The sequence below is a fragment of the Gymnodraco acuticeps genome, unplaced genomic scaffold (assembly GCF_902827175.1).
Source record: "Gymnodraco acuticeps unplaced genomic scaffold, fGymAcu1.1, whole genome shotgun sequence".
Taxonomy (NCBI): domain Eukaryota; kingdom Metazoa; phylum Chordata; class Actinopteri; order Perciformes; family Bathydraconidae; genus Gymnodraco; species Gymnodraco acuticeps.
Genome location: NW_022989911.1, coordinates 110,273 through 132,405, shown reverse-complemented (window position 1 = coordinate 132,405; position 22,133 = coordinate 110,273). Strand labels below are relative to the sequence as shown.

General features: G+C 40.7%; 2 protein-coding genes across 2 annotated transcripts; both read left to right on the top strand.

Annotated features, from left to right (window-relative positions):
• The first annotated feature begins 2,343 nt into the window (after positions 1–2,343).
• On the top strand, positions 2,344–10,470 carry LOC117540945 (zinc finger protein 665-like). Its single transcript, XM_034207909.1, has 7 exons — positions 2,344–2,481; positions 3,416–3,580; positions 3,811–4,675; positions 7,457–7,602; positions 7,743–7,799; positions 8,733–8,897; positions 9,128–10,470. Exons 1-7 carry the CDS (start codon positions 2,446–2,448, stop codon positions 9,995–9,997), a joined length of 2,304 nt encoding a protein of 767 aa, XP_034063800.1. The 5' UTR covers positions 2,344–2,445; the 3' UTR covers positions 9,998–10,470.
• Positions 10,471–13,086: 2,616 nt separating this feature from the next.
• On the top strand, positions 13,087–15,791 carry LOC117540937 (gastrula zinc finger protein xLCGF3.1-like). Its single transcript, XM_034207897.1, has 3 exons — positions 13,087–13,122; positions 14,055–14,219; positions 14,449–15,791. The coding sequence occupies exons 1-3, from the start codon at positions 13,087–13,089 to the stop codon at positions 15,316–15,318; spliced, it is 1,071 nt and encodes a 356-aa protein (XP_034063788.1). The 3' UTR covers positions 15,319–15,791.
• Positions 15,792–22,133: the final 6,342 nt, after the last annotated feature.

The window sequence follows — 22,133 nt, the reverse complement described above, 5'->3', positions numbered from 1 at the left end:
ATGTATGACACCTCTATTAGGTTTTACCTTAACTTGTCCTTGGGCAGACACACACACCGCTAATATTGGGTATTTTATTGGGTTCGGGATTTCTATGGATGACTGCCTAGGAGAGAGCGCAGAGAAGCGTGTAAGACTGCGACTCCGCCTCCTGGTCTCAACTCCAGTTTGTCATGGATTAAGTCCACAAAGCCCTGAAATGTTTGCCGAAATGAGATCGGCACCTTCCAAAGTAGGATGAATGCCGTCTCTCTTAATCAGACCAGGTTTTCCCCAGAAGGCTGTCCAATTATTTACGAAGCCCACATTGTTTGCTGGGCACCACCAAGACAACCAGCGCTGAAATGATGACATGCGGCTATACATGTCATCATTGATCAGATTGGGGAGGGGACCAGAGAAGATTACGGTGTCCGACATTGTTTTAGCATAACTACACACCGACTCCACATTAAGTTTGGTGCATTCTGATCGGCGTATACGAACATCATTACCACCGACGTGAATAACAATCCTACTGTATTTACGTTTATTTGTAGCCAGCAGTTTAAGATGCGCCTCAACGTCGCCCGCTCTGGCCATCAATAAATACAGGAATACATATGTTGCAGTGTTTTCAGGGAGCTTTAGTGTGTGTGCTGTGGCTCAGCTTGAAAGCAGTTTACTCATGCCGCAGGGTCCCTGGTTCAACGACTGAACATTACGTATTTTTTGTTTATAAAAGCTAAATGAGATAATGTAGTTAACAGATGTATTATTTGATATGGTTTAGCCTTTCTCCGGCTACAACATGTTTAAGTTTACGAATATTATTAAGGAATACTAATCCCTCTTTGCAATGTTTACCAGCCTCCTTAGGCTTTTCAATCACAATCATTAAACTGGAATAAATACAATATTGTTAACATGAAAATATGATTTAATGTTCGTTGTTTAGAGTTATTCTAAGGCTTTACTCAATGGGAACTCGGTATGAGATAGAGCACACGGTTGAGATGTCCAATCTGCCTGTTTTACACACTTTGACCAACAGGGGGTTTGTGTTCAAATGCGAACCAATTGGCTGGAAAGCTTCAAAGCTTCATAAGACTTCATCTCGCCATCACTAATTAAAACGATCGATTAAGTTAAGATAATAAGCTATCAGCAGCAGAACAGGATACCCGGAGGTGACAAGAACAACCGGAAGTTAAAACATGCTTACCGCAATAGTGGTCCTTGTAGAAACTACTGCAGTTCCGTCCTCGTTTTCCTTCTGAAAACAGTGAACATTGAATTGCGGTGAAGGAGGGTCGTTAAATAAATATTTACATCTTGTGCTGCATCGTTACTTTTATTCTTCTTTAGAGAGGAGGGGATATCAAGGGCAGGATGTAGGGGAGGGATGAAGGCTAGTGTGTTCACACCTCCATCCTTTTGTTCCTGGAAGTTTCACAAGTCTGAGAGGAGTCGTCTCTGAGCAACTACTCCACATTTACATTTCTAAATGTCTGTTTTCTGCTTTACATGTTGGGTTTGAGAAGAGACACCCTTTTTTGTGAAACTCTGATATAATCTGATTCATCTCATGTTCATCATTTAACTTCATCGTGACAGCCATTTCTTTTCTGTGTTCACAGTAAATTTATTTTGAAAAAATAAATATATATTTGAGAATTCAAGTTTTGTGTTAAACAAGTGCAATATTCCTCTGGATACCTAAAGTCCCTGAAGGCAACATGACTACAGAAGTATTTGTACAGTGTGATCCGAGCTTCGGAAGATTCTGCTTGAAGTTAGGCAGAAATACACATAACAGTAACAGAATCTTGATTAATGTTTGATCAGCACTGCTTATTTTTACAGTTTGACATCATCCTATTCACACGGGAGATGAACCATACTGGTGTGGGGCTTTAAGGGAACCACAAAGAGACATTTGTTTCCCACATGTTTCTCAACAGTATGGGTTTTCTCCAGTGTGATTGGCTGGTGGATTTTAAGGTGACTTCCCTCATTCTCAGACAGATAAACAGCTACAAGCCCCTCATTGGTTTTTTTGCAGGTTTTTCTATAAATTAAATAATGTTTGATCATAAATATCTTGATCTCTTATTTTCTAAGTTCACATTGTTCTGTTGTCTTACCTAAAACCCCATTTTAAAGTAACTCTCCCAACCAGAGTCTTGGATCAGGCTCAGTTAGCAGAGGTGTTGTGGCTCAGGGGGGGGGGGTCGTCTCAGGAGAAGGAGAAGGACAGGACATCAAAGGTCGGATTCACACCTTCCTCCTGTTGTCTGGGAAGGTTTCAAGTCAAATCCAAGAGGAGTGGTCGCTGAACATTTGCTGCAAATTTAAATTTGGCGGAGGAGGGTCTGCAGGAAGTGGGGAGAGGTGTGAAAGTGGGTTATATTTAGGGTTAGGGCCAGTTAGAGTTTACTTCAGAGAAACATCCGGAGAAGAAGCATGGAGAGAAACGCAGCAGCAGGATCCTCCTCTCAGGTCAGTTTGCAGACACTTTTACTCATGGAAATACATGTATTTCATTTATATTCAATTTAATTACAGTAAAACATGAGACTAGCAGACACAAAGGCTTACAATCTACAGTTTCTTTGCCTCATCAAATTCTGCAATCATAACATGTATTACATTTTGTACATTTTTTGTTGTGATTTTTTAAGTTAACATGAAACATGAAAAATGTATCATTTGACTGGTAGTTATGTGTATATTACTCTAGGTTTAGTCAGAATGAAAGAAAAACATTGATTACCATTGGTTGAACATTATGTGTAATGAATACAAATGAATTAGTTTGTTTGTGTGTGTATATCGGCCTGTATTCCTTTGTCTATTTTCCTGTCTGGTTTCCCTGCTCGTGTCCTCTGTTCTGTTCTTGATCGTTTGTTCTTTATCTTCGTTGTTTTGCTTTCCTTGGTCTGTGTGAAGCTGACCGTTGAGCGGCCCAGACCAAGCAAGGAGGCAGAGGCAGAATGTCCAAAAATATAACCCGACGTGGGCATTTATTAAAATGTCAGCACAGGACACAGCCTCAATCTTGCTGTTCCTGTGCACACAGCCACCAGCCTCAAGGATCTCACCCACACTACCAGCCTCCTAACAGACAGGGAAACATAGCCTAAATACACACACTAATCAGCACAACAAGACACAGGTGAGGGGGGGCAGGAGACAACACAGGACACCAGGTGCACACAATTACCCGGCCTGAAGCAGTCAGTCCATAGTGACGAAGTTACCTTCGTCACAGTCTGGTATCAGCTTTATATAACTCTAAACTTGCTTTTGTTTCCACTTGCCTCCTCTTCATTCTGTCCTGATTCTCTCCCTCTGTGACAATTATGTCTTTTTTTTGTTGAAAAATGCCAGACTTTTCAAAAATAACAAAGCTTACCTGTCCCTATACCTGCAGATAACTCACCTGCAGAATATGTGTGAGAGGACGTTATTCTGCCTGGAGGAAAATCTGAGGAGCAAGGAGGTGAGGACGGAGGAACAGAGGAGGGAAGAAGAGCCGAGGAAGGAGGATGGTAGCAACCCGAAAATAACTGTGTCCAATCTCAAGAAGAAGCCACGGGTAACTGCAGTTAAAGGAATTCAAACAAAAATAAAAAATGTGTGGACCACAGTAACTTGAAAAAGTATATTTTGTCCCGAAAAATAGAAAAATGTCAAAAACAAAGATTCATTTTTCTATATTATCAAGAAAAACAGTATAAAAAAAATTAATGAAGCTCTAAAAATTATTCAAGGTTTTCAAGAAATGTTTTATTTTTGTCTGATCAACTTTCTGTTTGTCTTGAATAGAAACCGAGGAGAAAACATGGACCCAAAAACCACAGCTGTCAGCACTGTGACAAATCCTTCACAACTGTTGTGTATTTAAAGGTGCACCAGAGGATTCACACCGGAAAACGTCTTCACCACTGTGACCAATGCGGGGCGACTTTCCTCTACCGGAATCGGCTAAAACTCCACCAACGCGTTCACACTGGAGAGAAACCCTACGGCTGTGACCAATGTGGGAAAAGGTTCTCTCTTCCAGGAGCCATGGTGATCCATAAACTGCTTCATACAGGAGAGAAACCGCAAATCTGCGACACATGTGACAAAGCCTTCCGCACTCACAGTGAGCTTTCAAAGCATAAAGTAATTCACCAAGAAGAGAGACCGCACATCTGCAACGAGTGTGGGAAAACTTTTAAAAGTACAACTTATCTAAGACTTCATCGGGTTGTTCACACTAAAGAGAAAGTATTCTGGTGTGACCAATGTGGGAAGACTTTCAATCAGAGTTCTCAGCTCAAAATGCATCAGCGAATTCACACCGGAGAGAAACCGTACAGCTGTGAGGAATGTGGAGCAGTCTTTTCACAGACCTCCGGCTTGAGAAGCCACAAGAGCATTCACACTGGAAAGAAACCATACAGCTGTGACCAGTGCAGCTCCACATTTAGAGAGAGGGTTCAATTAAAAACACACCGGCGTATTCACACCGGAGAGAAACCATACAGCTGTGACCACTGTGCGAAAACGTTTTCCCGGCAGGATCACCTTGCCGTCCACCTACTGGTTCACACGGGACTGAAACCACACAGCTGTGAACATTGTGGGAAAAACTTTTCTCGGCGTAGTAATCTCAAAGTCCACCAACGCACACACGCTGCACACCGTTAACCTTTTCTCAGAGCATAGCTTACGCTCTGATGGTGATGGAAAAATATTGATTGCTTTAGTGCTTCTCAGGTATATTAGTTTTGTGAGCATATCTGTATATATGCTACACGTTAATTCTGTTAATAATACTCACATTTGCAGAAGTGCGCACCTGAAAATGTCAAAACACGTCCTGTTGAGATGCATATCCTGTTGTAGTGTTATGTTTGTACTTCCCTATAATCACTGTGAGGTAGACTCAAACGTCATTGCTCACTGACTGTATTTTTTATAGAATGATGTTCATTTCCGATTGATAGAGCCTCTTTTTATTTTATTTTACTGGATATGTTTCATCTGCTGTTGTGATTGTGCACAGTGATTATGATTTGTTAATTAGGCTAAAATGTGACGCATGCTTTTTTCTCTATTTTGTCAGTAAATCTGATCGAAACCTTGTTTTCTATTTTTCCCATTAAATTTGTCGACACAAAGAGACTCTTTTACTCATCATTACAATATTATTTAATACCTTATCATTACTTCCAATCACTTTGCATTATATTTTTAAGCTTGGCCTTGATTAACTAAGAACAAATAATAGAATGAGACTAAAAAAGTATTATTATTATTATTATTATTATTAATTCAGTACATTCAATTGTAATTTACTTTTAATGCCATTAATGTTTACAAAATAAGGGGAAAAAAAAGTTTCACCTGTTTTAACCGAGGGATATTTTAAAGTGTTTTATCATGTAACCAGTTTATTTATTGTATTCTCTGTGTGAGTAAAGAAGGCTGTGAGATTTGAAAAACTCTAACAAGAGAGTAAGTGAGTCTCATTTTCAGAAATAGTTAATACAAATACATCCGCATTATATTTTCCTACTGTGTGAACTTTGTGGGGTTTATTTTACAGACTCTTATTTTTAGATACATCTGCATCACAGCCTCTCACTGACTCTTTATCCGTCTGTCTTTTTTAGAAACAGAGAAGAAGAAAGGAACCCAAACTTTTCAGCGGGGACCAATGTGGGAAAGATTTCACTAAATCAAGAAGAGTTCAGAGCCATTATCGCATTCACACAAGAGAGAAACTACACAGCTGTGAAGAGTGTGGGAAAACCTTTTCTCGTGGTAGTAATCTTAAAGTCCACCAGCGCACTCACTCTGCCTCCATCTGATCCTTTTCTGAGTCTAGCATTCCTCCTGCTTTTCTCCAAATGTAAAGCTGACCAACAGTGACTTTACGTTCTAAAAACAGGTTTTTTATGGACTACATTCAGACCTCCCAAAACCCTGCTGTCCTCACACACTTAGCTCTATATGTGAGTGCTCTGGTTGATCAAATGTGTTTTGATTTGGATAAAGCAACATTGTGCTGTTTCTGAGAGGCTGAAAGTAACGATGATCTGTCTACCAGCAGCCTGTGAATGAGACGTTAAGGGAACATCTGTAAATAGAAGCATCTCTGGATCTTTTACATACATTTCTTAATATAGTCTTTATGTATAATACTTCTTAATCCATTATCCTTTATTGCAATTTTAGTGAGCATCGAGTTCAGAAAGGTTCTTGCTATTTTTTGTTGCCCAACATTCACTGAACATTTTTATTTCACATTTATGTTCAATTGAAATGTTTGAGTTTGCTTTTTTGTCCTTTTTGAAGTGATCTTTAAAACACTAAGACACATTGGGTATGAGAAGAGAGACACTAAGGATACTTGTAATGTGAGATTCAGTCGCAGTTATCCAGGTTAGAACTGAAACTCACTGAGTCACTATTTCTGGAGAACGGTGTTTAGTTAAAGGTTTTAAATATGAAAGTGCATCTTCCATTGAATTGCGGTGAAGGAGGGTCGTTGAATACATATTTACATCTTGTGCTGCATCGTTACATTTATTCTTGATAATCTCCTTTCTGAATGCAGAATTTTAAAGGCCATTTGAAGCTAAAGTACTTGAAGTAGACTAGACTGGGGTCATCTTTGGAGAGGAGGGGGTATCAAGGGTAGGATTTAGGGGGAGGGATGAAGGCTAGTGTGTTCACACCTCCATCCTTTTGTTCCTGGAAGTTTCACAAGTCTGAGAGGAGTCGTCTCTGAGCAACTACTCCACATTTACATTTCTAAATGTCTGTTTTCTGCTTTACATGTTGGGTTTGAGAAGAGAGACACTTATTTGTGAAACTCTGATATAATCTGATTCATCTCATGTTCATCATTTAACTTCATCGTGACAGCCATTTCTTTTCTGTGTTCACAGTCAATTTATTTTGAAAAAATAAATATATATTTGAGAATTCAAGTTTTGTGTTAAAAAAGTACAATATTCCTCTGGATACCTAAAGTCCCTGAAGGCAACACGACTACAGAAGTATTTGTACAGTGTGATCCGAGCTTCGAAAGATTCTGCTTGAAGTTAGGCAGAAATACACATAACAGTAACAGAATCTTGATTAATGTTTGATCAGCACTGCTTATTTTTACAGTTTGACATCATCCTATTCACACGGGAGATGAACCATACTGGTGTGGGGCTTTAAGGGAACCACAAAGAGACATTTGTTTCCCACATGTTTCTCAACAGTATGGGTTTTCTCCAGTGTGATTGGCTGGTGGATTTTAAGGTGACTTCCCTCATTCTCAGACAGATAAACAGCTACAAGCCCCTCATTGGTTTTTTTTGCAGGTTTTTCTATAAATTAAATAATGTTTGATCATAAATATCTTGATCTCTTATTTTCTAAGTTCACATTGTTCTGTTGTCTTACCTAAAACCCCATTTTAAAGTAACTCTCCCAACCAGAGTCTTGGATCAGGCTCAGTTAGCAGAGGTGTTGTGGCTCAGGGGGGGGGGGGGGGGGGTCGTCTCAGGAGAAGGAGAAGGACAGGACATCAAAGGTCGGATTCACACCTTCCTCCTGTTGTCTGGGAAGGTTTCAAGTCAAATCCAAGAGGAGCGGTCGCTGAACAATTGCTGCAAATTTAAATTTGGCGGAGGAGGGTCTGCAGGAAGTGGGGAGAGGTGTGAAAGTGGGTTATATTTAGGGTTAGGGCCAGTTAGAGTTTACTTCAGAGAAACATCCGGAGAAGAAGCATGGAGAGAAACGCAGCAGCAGGATCCTCCTCTCAGGTCAGTTTGCAGACACTTTTACTCATGGAAATACATGTATTTCATTTATATTCAATTTAATTACAGTAAAACATGAGACTAGCAGACACAAAGGCTTACAATCTACAGTTTCTTTGCCTCATCAAATTCTGCAATCATAACATGTATTACATTTTGTACATTTTTTGTTGTGATTTTTTAAGTTAACATGAAACATGAAAAATGTATAATTTGACTGGTAGTTATGTGTATATTACTCTAGGTTTAGTCCGAATGAAAGAAAAACATTGATTACCATTGGTTGAACATTATGTGTGATGAATACAAATGAATTAGTTTGTTTGTGTGTGTATATCGGCCTGTATTCCTTTGTCTATTTTCCTGTCTGGTTTCCCTGCTCGTGTCCTCTGTTCTGTTCTTGATCGTTTGTTCTTTATCTTCGTTGTTTTGCTTTCCTTGGTCTGTGTGAAGCTGACCGTTGAGCGGCCCAGACCAAGCAAGGAGGCAGAGGCAGAATGTCCAAAAATATAACCCGACGTGGGCATTTATTAAAATGTCAGCACAGGACACAGCCTAAATCTTGCTGTTCCTGTGCACACAGCCACCAGCCTCAAGGATCTCACCCACACTACCAGCCTCCTAACAGACAGGGAAACATAGCCTAAATACACACACTAATCAGCACAACAAGACACAGGTGAGGGGGGCAGGAGACAACACAGGACACCAGGTGCACACAATTACCCGGCCTGAAGCAGTCAGTCCATAGTGACGAAGTTACCTTCGTCACAGTCTGGTATCAGCTTTATATAACTCTAAACTTGCTTTTGTTTCCACTTGCCTCCTCTTCATTCTGTCCTGATTCTCTCCCTCTGTGACAATTATGTCTTTTTTTTGTTGAAAAATGCCAGACTTTTCAGAAATAACAAAGCTTACCTGTCCCTATACCTGCAGATAACTCACCTGCAGAATATGTGTGAGAGGACGTTATTCTGCCTGGTGGAAAATCTGAGGAGCAAGGAGGTGAGGACGGAGGAACAGAGGAGGGAGGAAAAGGCGAGGAAGGAGGATGGTAGCAACCCGAAAATAACTGTGTCCAATCTCAAGAAGAAGCCAAGGGTAACTGCAGTTAAAGGAATTCAAACAACAACAACAAATGTGTGGACCACAGTAACTTGAAAAAGTATATTTTGTCCCGAAAAATAGAAAAATGTCAAAAACAAAGATTCATTTTTCTATATTATCAAGAAAAACAGTATAAAAAAATTAATGAAGCTCTAAAAAATTATTCAAGGTTTTCAAGAAATGTTTTATTTTTGTCTGATCAACTTTCTGTTTGTCTTGAATAGAAACCGAGGAGAAAAGATGGACCCAAAAACCACAGCTGTCAGCACTGTGACAAATCCTTCACAACTGTTGTGTATTTAAAGGTGCACCAGAGGATTCACACCGGAAAACGTCTTCACCACTGTGACCAATGCGGGGCGACTTTCATCTACCGGAATCGGCTAAAACTCCACCAACGCGTTCACACTGGAGAGAAACCCTATGGCTGTGACCAATGTGGGAAAAGGTTCTCTCATCCAGGAACCATGGTGAGCCATAAACTGCTTCATACAGGAGAGAAACCGCAAATCTGCGACACATGTGACAAAGCCTTCCGCACTCACAGTGAGCTTTCAAAGCATAAAGTAATTCACCAAGAAGAGAGACCGCACATCTGCAACGAGTGTGGGAAAACTTTTAAAAGTACAACTTATCTAAGACTTCATCGGGTTGTTCACACTAAAGAGAAAGTATTCTGGTGTGACCAATGTGGGAAGACTTTCAATCAGAGTTCTCAGCTCAAAATGCATCAGCGAATTCACACCGGAGAGAAACCGTACAGCTGTGAGGAATGTGGAGCAGTCTTTTCACAGACCTCCGGCTTGAGAAGCCACAAGAGCATTCACACTGGAAAGAAACCATACAGCTGTGACCAGTGCAGCTCCACATTTAGAGAGAGGGTTCAATTAAAAACACACCGGCGTATTCACACCGGAGAGAAACCATACAGCTGTGACCACTGTGCGAAAACGTTTTCCCGGCAGGATCACCTTGCCGTCCACCTACTGGTTCACACGGGACTGAAACCACACAGCTGTGAACATTGTGGGAAAAACTTTTCTCGGCGTAGTAATCTCAAAGTCCACCAACGCACACACGCTGCACACCGTTAACCTTTTCTCAGAGCATAGCTTACGCTCTGATGGTGATGGAAAAATATTGATTGCTTTAGTGCTTCTCAGGTATATTAGTTTTGTGAGCATATCTGTATATATGCTACACGTTAATTCTGTGAATAATACTCACATTTGCAGAAGTGCGCACCTGAAAATGTCAAAACACGTCCTGTTGAGATGCATATCCTGTTGTAGTGTTATGTTTGTACTTCCCTATAATCACTGTGAGGTAGACTCAAACGTCATTGCTCACTGACTGTATTTTTTATAGAATAATGTTCATTTCCGATTGATAGAGCCTCTTTTTATTTTATTTTACTGGATATGTTTCATCTGCTGTTGTGATTGTGCACAGTGATTATGATTTGTTAATTAGGCTAAAATGTGACGCATGCTTTTTTCTCTATTTTGTCAGTAAATCTGATCGAAACCTTGTTTTCTATTTTTCCCATTAAATTTGTCGACACAAAGAGACTCTTTTACTCATCATTACAATATTATTTAATACCTTATCATTACTTCCAATCACTTTGCATTATATTTTTAAGCTTGGCCTTGATTAACTAAGAACAAATAATAGAATGAGACTAAAAAAGTATTATTATTATTATTATTATTATTAATTCAGTACATTCAATTGTAATTTACTTTTAATGCCATTAATGTTTACAAAATAAGGGGAACAAAAAGTTTTACCTGTTTTAACCGAGGGATATTTTAAAGTGTTTTATCATGTAACCAGTTTATTTATTGTATTCTCTGTGTGAGTAAAGAAGGCTGTGAGATTTGAAAAACTCTAAAAAGAGAGTAAGTCAGTCTCAAGTTCAGAAATAGTTAATACAAATACATCCGCATTATATTTTCCTACTGTGAACTTTGTGGGGTTTATTTTACAGACTCTTATTTTTAGATACATCTGCATCACAGCCTCTCACTGACTCTTTATCCGTCTGTCTTTTTTAGAAACAGAGAAGAAGAAAGGAACCCAAACTTTTCAGCGGGGACCAATGTGGGAAAGATTTCACTAAATGAAGAAGAGTTCAGAGCCATTATCGCATTCACACAAGAGAGAAACTACACAGCTGTGAAGAGTGTGGGAAAACCTTTTCTCGTGGTAGTAATCTTAAAGTCCACCAGCGCACTCACTCTGCCTCCATCTGATCCTTTTCTGAGTCTAGCATTCCTCCTGCTTTTCTCCAAATGTAAAGCTGACCAACAGTGACTTTACGTTCTAAAAACAGGTTTTTTATGGACTACATTCAGACCTCCCAAAACCCTGCTGTCCTCACACACTTAGCTCTATATGTGAGTGCTCTGGTTGATCAAATGTGTTTTGATTTGGATAAAGCAACATTGTGCTGTTTCTGAGAGGCTGAAAGTAACGATGATCTGTCTACCAGCAGCCTGTGAATGAGACGTTAAGGGAACATCTGTAAATAGAAGCATCTCTGGATCTTTTACATACAGTTCTTAATATAGTCTGTATGTATAATAATTCTTAATCCATCATCCGTTATGTGTGCAGTTGCAATTTTAGTGAGCATCGAGTTAAGAAAGGTTCTTGCTATGTTTAGTTGCTCAACATTCACTGAATTTTTTTATTTCACATTTATGTTCAATATAAATGTTTGAGTTCGCTTTTTTGTCTTTTTTTAAGTGATCTTTAAAACATTAAGTCACGTTGGGTATCAGAAGAGAGACACTAAGGATACTTGTAATGTGAGATTCAGTCGCAGTTATCCAGGTTAGAACTGAAACTCACTGAGTCACTATTTCTGGAGAACGGTGTTTAGTTAAAGGTTTTAAATATGAAAGTGCATCTTCCATTGAATTGCGGTGAAGGAGGGTCGTTGAATACATATTTACATCTTGTGCTGCATCGTTACATTTATTCTTGATAATCTCCTTTCTGAATGCAGAATTTTAAAGGCCATTTGAAGCTAAAGTACTTGAAGTAGACTAGACTGGGGTCATCTTTGGAGAGGAGGGGGTATCAAGGGTAGGATTTAGGGGGAGGGATGAAGGCTAGTGTGTTCACACCTCCATCCTTTTGTTCCTGGAAGTTTCACAAGTCTGAGAGGAGTCGTCTCTGAGCAACTACTCCACATTTACATTTCTAAATGTCTGTTTTCTGCTTTACATGTTGGGTTTGAGAAGAGAGACACTTATTTGTGAAACTCTGATATAATCTGATTCATCTCATGTTCATCATTTAACTTCATCGTGACAGCCATTTCTTTTCTGTGTTCACAGTCAATTTATTTTGAAAAAATAAATATATATTTGAGAATTCAAGTTTTGTGTTAAAAAAGTACAATATTCCTCTGGATACCTAAAGTCCCTGAAGGCAACACGACTACAGAAGTATTTGTACAGTGTGATCCGAGCTTCGAAAGATTCTGCTTGAAGTTAGGCAGAAATACACATAACAGTAACAGAATCTTGATTAATGTTTGATCAGCACTGCTTATTTTTACAGTTTGACATCATCCTATTCACACGGGAGATGAACCATACTGGTGTGGGGCTTTAAGGGAACCACAAAGAGACATTTGTTTCCCACATGTTTCTCAACAGTATGGGTTTTCTCCAGTGTGATTGGCTGGTGGATTTTAAGGTGACTTCCCTCATTCTCAGACAGATAAACAGCTACAAGCCCCTCATTGGTTTTTTTGCAGGTTTTTCTATAAATTAAATAATGTTTGATCATAAATATCTTGATCTCTTATTTTCTAAGTTCACATTGTTCTGTTGTCTTACCTAAAACCCCATTTTAAAGTAACTCTCCCAACCAGAGTCTTGGATCAGGCTCAGTTAGCAGAGGTGTTGTGGCTCAGGGGGGGGGGGGGGGGGGTCGTCTCAGGAGAAGGAGAAGGACAGGACATCAAAGGTCGGATTCACACCTTCCTCCTGTTGTCTGGGAAGGTTTCAAGTCAAATCCAAGAGGAGCGGTCGCTGAACAATTGCTGCAAATTTAAATTTGGCGGAGGAGGGTCTGCAGGAAGTGGGGAGAGGTGTGAAAGTGGGTTATATTTAGGGTTAGGGCCAGTTAGAGTTTACTTCAGAGAAACATCCGGAGAAGAAGCATGGAGAGAAACGCAGCAGCAAGATCCTCCTCTCAGGTCAGTTTGCAGACACTTTTACTCATGGAAATACATGTATTTCATTTATATTCAATTTAATTACAGTAAAACATGAGACTAGCAGACACAAAGGCTTACAATCTACAGTTTCTTTGCCTCATCAAATTCTGCAATCATAACATGTATTACATTTTGTACATTTTTTGTTGTGATTTTTTAAGTTAACATGAAACATGAAAAATGTATAATTTGACTGGTAGTTATGTGTATATTACTCTAGGTTTAGTCCGAATGAAAGAAAAACATTGATTACCATTGGTTGAACATTATGTGTGATGAATACAAATGAATTAGTTTGTTTGTGTGTGTATATCGGCCTGTATTCCTTTGTCTATTTTCCTGTCTGGTTTCCCTGCTCGTGTCCTCTGTTCTGTTCTTGATCGTTTGTTCTTTATCTTCGTTGTTTTGCTTTCCTTGGTCTGTGTGAAGCTGACCGTTGAGCGGCCCAGACCAAGCAAGGAGGCAGAGGCAGAATGTCCAAAAATATAACCCGACGTGGGCATTTATTAAAATGTCAGCACAGGACACAGCCTAAATCTTGCTGTTCCTGTGCACACAGCCACCAGCCTCAAGGATCTCACCCACACTACCAGCCTCCTAACAGACAGGGAAACATAGCCTAAATACACACACTAATCAGCACAACAAGACACAGGTGAGGGGGGCAGGAGACAACACAGGACACCAGGTGCACACAATTACCCGGCCTGAAGCAGTCAGTCCATAGTGACGAAGTTACCTTCGTCACAGTCTGGTATCAGCTTATATAACTCTAAACTTGCTTTTGTTTCCACTTGCCTCCTCTTCATTCTGTCCTGATTCTCTCCCTCTGTGACAATTATGTCTTTTTTTTGTTGAAAAATGCCAGACTTTTCAGAAATAACAAAGCTTACCTGTCCCTATACCTGCAGATAACTCACCTGCAGAATATGTGTGAGAGGACGTTATTCTGCCTGGTGGAAAATCTGAGGAGCAAGGAGGTGAGGACGGAGGAACAGAGGAGGGAGGAAAAGGCGAGGAAGGAGGATGGTAGCAACCCGAAAATAACTGTGTCCAATCTCAAGAAGAAGCCAAGGGTAACTGCAGTTAAAGGAATTCAAACAACAACAACAAATGTGTGGACCACAGTAACTTGAAAAAGTATATTTTGTCCCGAAAAATAGAAAAATGTCAAAAACAAAGATTCATTTTTCTATATTATCAAGAAAAACAGTATAAAAAAATTAATGAAGCTCTAAAAATTATTCAAGGTTTTCAAGAAATGTTTTATTTTTGTCTGATCAACTTTCTGTTTGTCTTGAATAGAAACCGAGGAGAAAAGATGGACCCAAAAACCACAGCTGTCAGCACTGTGACAAATCCTTCACAACTGTTGTGTATTTAAAGGTGCACCAGAGGATTCACACCGGAAAACGTCTTCACCACTGTGACCAATGCGGGGCGACTTTCATCTACCGGAATCGGCTAAAACTCCACCAACGCGTTCACACTGGAGAGAAACCCTATGGCTGTGACCAATGTGGGAAAAGGTTCTCTCATCCAGGAACCATGGTGAGCCATAAACTGCTTCATACAGGAGAGAAACCGCAAATCTGCGACACATGTGACAAAGCCTTCCGCACTCACAGTGAGCTTTCAAAGCATAAAGTAATTCACCAAGAAGAGAGACCGCACATCTGCAACGAGTGTGGGAAAACTTTTAAAAGTACAACTTATCTAAGACTTCATCGGGTTGTTCACACTAAAGAGAAAGTATTCTGGTGTGACCAATGTGGGAAGACTTTCAATCAGAGTTCTCAGCTCAAAATGCATCAGCGAATTCACACCGGAGAGAAACCGTACAGCTGTGAGGAATGTGGAGCAGTCTTTTCACAGACCTCCGGCTTGAGAAGCCACAAGAGCATTCACACTGGAAAGAAACCATACAGCTGTGACCAGTGCAGCTCCACATTTAGAGAGAGGGTTCAATTAAAAACACACCGGCGTATTCACACCGGAGAGAAACCATACAGCTGTGACCACTGTGAGAAAACGTTTTCCCGGCAGGATCACCTTGCCGTCCACCTACTGGTTCACACGGGACTGAAACCACACAGCTGTGAATATTGTGGGAAAAACTTTTCTCGGCGTAGTAATCTCAAAGTCCACCAACGCACACACGCTGCACACCGTTAACCTTTTCTCAGAGCATAGCTTACGCTCTGATGGTGATGGAAAAATATTGATTGCTTTAGTGCTTCTCAGGTATATTAGTTTTGTGAGCATATCTGTATATATGCTACACGTTAATTCTGTTAATAATACTCACATTTGCAGAAGTGCGCACCTGAAAATGTCAAAACACGTCGTGTTGAGATGCATATCCTGTTGTAGTGTTATGTTTGTACTTCCCTATAATCACTGTGAGGTAGACTCAAACGTCATTGCTCACTGACTGTATTTTTTATAGAATAATGTTCATTTCCGATTGATAGAGCCTCTTTTTATTTTATTTTACTGGATATGTTTAATCTGCTGTTGTGATTGTGCACAGTGATTATTATTTGTTAATTAGGCTAAAATGTGACGCATGCTTTTGTCTCTATTTTGTCAGTAAATCTGATCGAAAACTTGTTTTCTATTTTTCCCATTAAATTTGTCGACACAAAGAGACTCTTTTACTCATCATTACAATATTATTTAATACCTTATCATTACTTCCAATCACTTTGCATTATATTTTTAAGCTTGGCCTTGATTAACTAAGAACAAATAATAGAATGAGACTAAAAAAGTATTATTATTATTATTATTATTATTATTAATTCAGTACATCCATCCATCCATCCATCCATCCATCCATCTTCTCCCGCTTATCCGTGGTCGGGTCGCGGGGGTAGCAGTTCCAGCAGAGAGCCCCAAACTTTCTTTTCCCTGGCGACATCAACCAGCTCTGACTGGGGGATCCCAAGGCGCTCCCAGGCCAGCAAAGAGATATAATCCCTCCACCTGGTTCTAGGTCTACCCCTTGGTCTCTTCCCAGCTGGACGTGCCTGGAACACCTCCCTAGGGAGGCGCCCAGGTGGCATCCTAACTAGGTGCCCGAACCACCTCAACTGGCTCCTTTCGACGCGAAGGAGGAGCGGCTCAACTCCGAGTCCCTCCCTGATGACCGAACTTCTCACCTTATCCCTAAGGGAGACACCAGCCACCCTGCGGAGAAAACCCATCTCGGCCGCTTGTATCCGCGATCTCGTTCTTTCGGTCATGACCCATCCTTAATTCAGTACATTCAATTGTAATTTACTTTCAATGCCATTAATGTTTAAAAAATAAGGGGAACAAAAAGTTTTACCTGTTTTAACCGAGGGATATTTTAAAGTGTTTTATCATGTAACCAGTTTATTTATTGTATTCTCTGTGTGAGTAAAGAAGGCTGTGAGATTTGAAAAACTCCAAAAAGAGAGTAAGTGAGTCTCATTTTCAGAAATAGTTAATACAAATACATCCGCATTATATGTTCCTACTGTGTGAACTTTGTGGGGTTTATTTTACAGACTCTTATTTTTAGATACATCTGCATCACAGCCTCTCACTGACTCTTTATCCGTCTGTCTTTTTTAGAAACAGTGAAGAAGAAAGGAACCCAAACTTGTCAGCGGTGACCAATGTGGGAAAGATTTCACTAAATGAAGAAGAGTTCAGAGCCATTATCGCATTCACACAAGAGAGAAACTACACAGCTGTGAAGAGTGTGGGGAAACCTTTTCTCGTGGTAGTAATCTTAAAGTCCACCAGCGCACTCACTCTGCCTCCATCCGATCCTTTTCTGAGTCTAGCATTCCTCCTGCTTTTCTCCAAATGTAAAGCTGACCAACAGTGACTTTACGTTCTAAAAACAGGTTTTTTATGGACTACATTCAGACCTCCCAAAACCCTGCTGTCCTCACACACTTAGCTCTATATGTGAGTGCTCTGGTTGATCAAATGTGTTTTGATTTGGATAAAGCAACCTTGTGCTGTTTCTGCGAGGCTGAAAGTAACAATGATCTGTCTACCAGCAGCCTGTGAATGAGACGTTAAGGGAACATCTGTAAATAGAAGCATCTCTGGATCTTTTACATACAGTTCTTAATATACTCTGTATGTATAATACTTCTGAATCCATTATCTGTTATGTGTGCAGTTGCAATTTTAGTGAGCATCGAGTTCAGAAAGGTTCTTGCTATGTTTAGTTGCTCAACATTCACTGAATATTTTTTATTCTGTTAAAAATAGTTATAATTATAATTATGTTCAATTGAAATGTTTGAGATCGCTTTTTTGACCTTTTTCAAGTGATCTTTAAAACACTAAGACCCCGGCCACACGAGGACAAAAACGGCTAAACGCATAGGATTAACGCAAACGCAATCGCAAACAAGCTTCCGTCCACACGCAATAGTTATCCGGATAGTGTCTGCCCACACGAGACCGCTCCGTTTAGCTCCAACCGCTGGAGAAGCTGCAGTACATGTAGGAGCCTGTACGTGGCGCTGTAACTTCCTCCACAAAAGCAGCGAAGAAGCATGGTTGTCATGGTTGCCCTTCTGTTTATTCTCCGCGGTGGGGGCCGAGGGAACCGGGCAGAGTTTTTCGCCAGTCAACGTGAATTAAAGTTGAAACCTTCCGACAAAATTATAAAAGTGCCGGTCAAAGGTCTTCTTTGTTATTTATTGAGCTTTAAAACAAATGAATAACGACTCTATATAATATAATAATAAAATACACGGAGTCTCTCTTTTTCCTCCCTCTCTTTGGACAGCGCAATCATTATCAGAAAATGATCGTATAGGGCGCACACACGGAGCTGTTTGACCCCCCAGAGCGTTGCGTATGCCGTTCTATCCACCTTGGGATCCGTTATCGTTTCCTCAGTCGTTTAGTGCCATATGCGGTCGTCCTCGTGTGGCCGAATGGTCTATATGACACTACGCAAACGGCCGTTTTCGTCCTTGTGTAGCCGGGGCATAAGATACGTTGGGTATCAGAAGAGAGACACTAAGGATACTTGTAATGTGAGATTCAGTCGCAGTTATCCAGGTTAGAACTGAAACTCACTGAGAGTCAATGTTTCTGGAGAAAGGTGTTTAGTTAAATGTTTTAAATATGAAAGTCCATCTTCCATTGAATTGCGGTGAAGGAGGGTCGTTAAATAAATGTTTACATCTTGTGCTGCATCGTTACTTTTATTCTTGAATAATCTCATTTCTGAATGCAGAATTTAAATGGCCCATTTGAAGCTAAAGTACTTGAAGTAGACTAGACTGGGGTCTTCTTTAGAGAGGAGGGGATATCAAGGGCAGGATGTAGGGGAGGGATGAAGGCTAGTGTGTTCACTCCTCCATCCTTTTGTTCCTGGAGGTTTCACATCAAGTCTGAGAGGAGTCGTCTCTGAGCAACTACTGTACATTTACATTTCTAAATGTCTGTTTTCTGCTCTTATTGAGAAGTGATAAAGAACATTTGTGTTTTGTTTGAACAAACATTGCTCTTGTGAAATTTTGATATAATATTATCTCATGTTCATTCTTTGACTTCATTTTGACGGCCGTAAGTTTTATGTGTTCTCAGTAAATGTGATTCTTGCTGCTGTAATAATCTGAGCTGTACACTTAAAACTTGTTTTCTAGTTTCTCATTAAAGTTGTCGACACAAAGAGGCTCTTTGATTCATCATTAGAAACTGTTTCATGTTTTAATAATTAATTGTAATCTGCGTTTTCAATTTGATTCTGTTTGTTTATATTATCGGACTGTACTAAAGGAAAGGAGGCCTTAAAAACAGACTCACATTCCTGCATATTGGTTATGTTTTACAGCAGATCACAAACATGTCATTTCCTTCTCTCTGAGTACTTAGGGTACTCAGATCTTGTAAGTGAGTAAAAGTAGCATCAAAATATAGTTAAAGTAGCGACAGTAAAAGTAGTCGTTGTGCAGATTGGTCCATTTCAGAATAATATATATGATATGTTTTATAATGATTGATCATGAAAGTGTTCTCAAAGCTGGTGAAGGTGCAGCTAGTCTGAAGTACTTTGTATACTGCAGGGTAGCTGGTGGATTTACTCCAGGTGGAACTAAAGCCTGATTCAACACTTGATTATATTTCACATCATTCATCCAGATCTGTGAAGTAACTAAATACATTAAATACATAAAAGTACACAATTTACCTCTGAACTGTAGTAGGGTAGAAGTAGCATACAATGTAAATACTCATGTAAAGTACAAGTACCTCTATAGTTGTACTTAAGTACAGTACTTGAGTAAATGTACTTCCCACCTCTGCTGCTAAGCTACTTCTTAGCTGTAGATTGGTTTTGTGTTGACTGTAGTGTTAATACTTATTTCAGAGACCCAGCAGGAGAAGGAGCACTGAGAGCAGCATGGAGGAGAACAAAGAGACCCCCAGACCTCAGGTCAGTGTTCACTTCATCAGAATATATTTCTAACACTGTTATCCCTTACACTGGGGGTCATTTGGGTTATTTAACCAGTTGAGCCCCGAGCCTGTTTTTCAGGTATCAGGCTCGAAAATGACATTCCCAGAACAATTGACAATATTTATTTGTTTTGCCTGAATCCTACCGGCCCACATTTGTAAGTGTTCCCAGTGGGCCACACCCCACTGGGCTGGACTGGGCCGTTTTGATAGGCTACCTTTGTTCTATCCATCAGTTTCAATTTCACACATCAGGCCCGTAGCAGCTGTCACTGTGCAGTGTACGATCAGGAGTGAGTGACTGAGAGACCTAGCTGGCAGTTGCTTACAGATGGATCAACAAGCTCCAAGGCGTAAAGGCGTTTTTGTATAGTTTGTGTATACAGTATACAGTATTGTAGCGAGCCCTGGGTTCAGATTGAGGGGCTTGAGAAGAACGCGTTGCCCACATTCTGTTACTGAGTTTAGGCTAGTTAGCTAGCAGGTTTATTGTTTTGGGTGCAGTCACTTTTGCCTCCACTTGCTGTTCAAATAAATGTTGAAAGAAAAAGTTAATCTGTTTACAGTTCTGTTTTATATGGGTGTTGAAGAAGAAGAATTGGGAGGGATGAAACCCTCGTTAATGGTCACACATGCAGAGCACACAGCACACACAGTGAAATGTGTTCTCTGCTTTTAACCCATCCCAGTACCAGGAGTCTAGTACTAGGAGCAGTGGGCAGCTATTGTACAGCGCCCGTGGAGCAATGGGAGTGAGGGGGGAAGGGGGTGTCCGGTGCCTTGCTCAAGGGCACCACGGCAGGGCAGGAGGTGAACTGGGACCTCTCCAAGTAGAAGTCCACACTCCAAATGTAGGTCTGGCCGGGGACTTGAACCGGCGACCCTACGGCTCACAGTCCAAGCCCCTACTGACTGCCATAGATTTAGTCCCTAATTTTGCACCAGATTGATGAATTTAACTTCAACATTTAAAAAAAAATCTTCCCGGGGGCGCTTGCCCCCGGTCCCCCCTAGAGGAGGTGAGATCCACCACCTGCCCACACCCCATGTTAAATTGTCTCACCCACATTGAGGATGCTTCCTACACCCATGTTTTATTCCATGTGTCAAGTCAGGCAAATTGGGTCCAAATGTTATTGCATCAATGATCTGTTAACATTAAAATCACTAAATATATGCTGTAACTATTTTGCTAGGCAACTCAAGGGCTCAGGTAATGTGATTACTATATGAATAATTGTCCAACATAACATTAAATGCAGGGTTTTTTGTTAAGTTACATACTTTCGTCGCCGGCCGGCCGATACATGCCGCTTATTAAGTGGGCCTGTCTGTCAATTAATCCCCGGGCCACTTTTTCCCCCCAGTCCGCCCCTGGCTTCTGTTAACGGACGGAATAGTGGGGTGTAGACTACATCCTGCTTCGCCCTTAAAGAGCAACTTGCAGGGTTTTACAAGACATAAGGGCAGGAATTCAGAGGGAAAGGAGCCATTTTGAGCTCTGCTACTAAAAACGTGTCATATTACGTCACATGGGGGAGCAACTCGGTCTCCTTCTCTGCCCAATCCGCGGTAGTAGTTTGTAGTTGGTTTGAGCGGTTGTGATTTAGTGAGCAGGTATTTTTTCGGTAATTTTACATTGCATTTCACCATTTTTAATCATGGTGAGCTGGAGTTTGTGCAGGTTGCACAAACTCGAGCCTGTCAGGACATCGAGTCCACAGTTTCCCTAACAGGAAAAGGACCGGAGCTAGTTTTCGTTCCTGGGTGCGTTGTGCATCCACCTCCCTACAGCACATACTCTCCACAGCTGAGGCCTATCAAGCAAAACGTTTATCAGGAAACCGTATTACATCTCTCCCCCCCCCCCTTTGTTCCTCTCTCTCTCTCCCGGAGGGCGCTGTGGTGTGAGGAGAATCAGTGGAGATTGAGAACAGAGCAGCTGTCTTGGTGAGTGACCGGCGTTAGCTACAGTTAATGTTAGCTAACGTCAGTCACATCACTGTTGATACTGATCCATAACAGAAACTAATGCGCAGGTAACAGCCGTATCTCACGTACCGGAGGGGAGAGAAAGAGAGAGGAGCAAAGGGGGTTCACTGCTCTCTCTCCCCTCCGGTACACAGCACCGTAAGACGTTGTGTGGAGTTGCATTAGGTAACGCGAGATACGGCTGATACTTGCACATTAGTTTCTGCTATGGATCAGTATCAACAGTCCTGCCAGTAACGTTACTATATTATCAATACTACTTTAGTTATAGCCTAATATATGATTGCTAACTTTACAATGTTGTGATGTGACGTTAGCTAACATGAACTGAAGCTAACGCCGGTCACTCACCAAGATAGCTGCCCAGTTCTCCACTGGTTCTCCTCACACCACAGCTCCATTTCTCTTTCTCCATCTTCTAATCCTTGGCTGTTCCTGGTCTCTTGGACGCCTAGCAGGCTCATAATTATAATCATATGCATTGGAATATATATTTGCAACCTCTTCTGTGTCAAAACTAGCATTGTGATCCA

Coding starts and splice junctions, on each gene's coding strand:
- LOC117540945 (XM_034207909.1), top strand. CDS start 2,446: ATGGAGAGAAACGCAGCAGCAGGATCCTCCTCTCAG. Junction 3,581..3,810: donor ATCTCAAGAAGAAGCCACGG/GTAACTGCAGTT, acceptor TGTCTTGAATAG/AAACCGAGGAGAAAACATGG. Junction 4,676..7,456: donor ACGCACACACGCTGCACACC/GTTAACCTTTTC, acceptor CCCATTTTAAAG/TAACTCTCCCAACCAGAGTC.
- LOC117540937 (XM_034207897.1), top strand. CDS start 13,087: ATGGAGAGAAACGCAGCAGCAAGATCCTCCTCTCAG. Junction 13,123..14,054: donor CAGCAAGATCCTCCTCTCAG/GTCAGTTTGCAG, acceptor CTATACCTGCAG/ATAACTCACCTGCAGAATAT. Junction 14,220..14,448: donor ATCTCAAGAAGAAGCCAAGG/GTAACTGCAGTT, acceptor TGTCTTGAATAG/AAACCGAGGAGAAAAGATGG.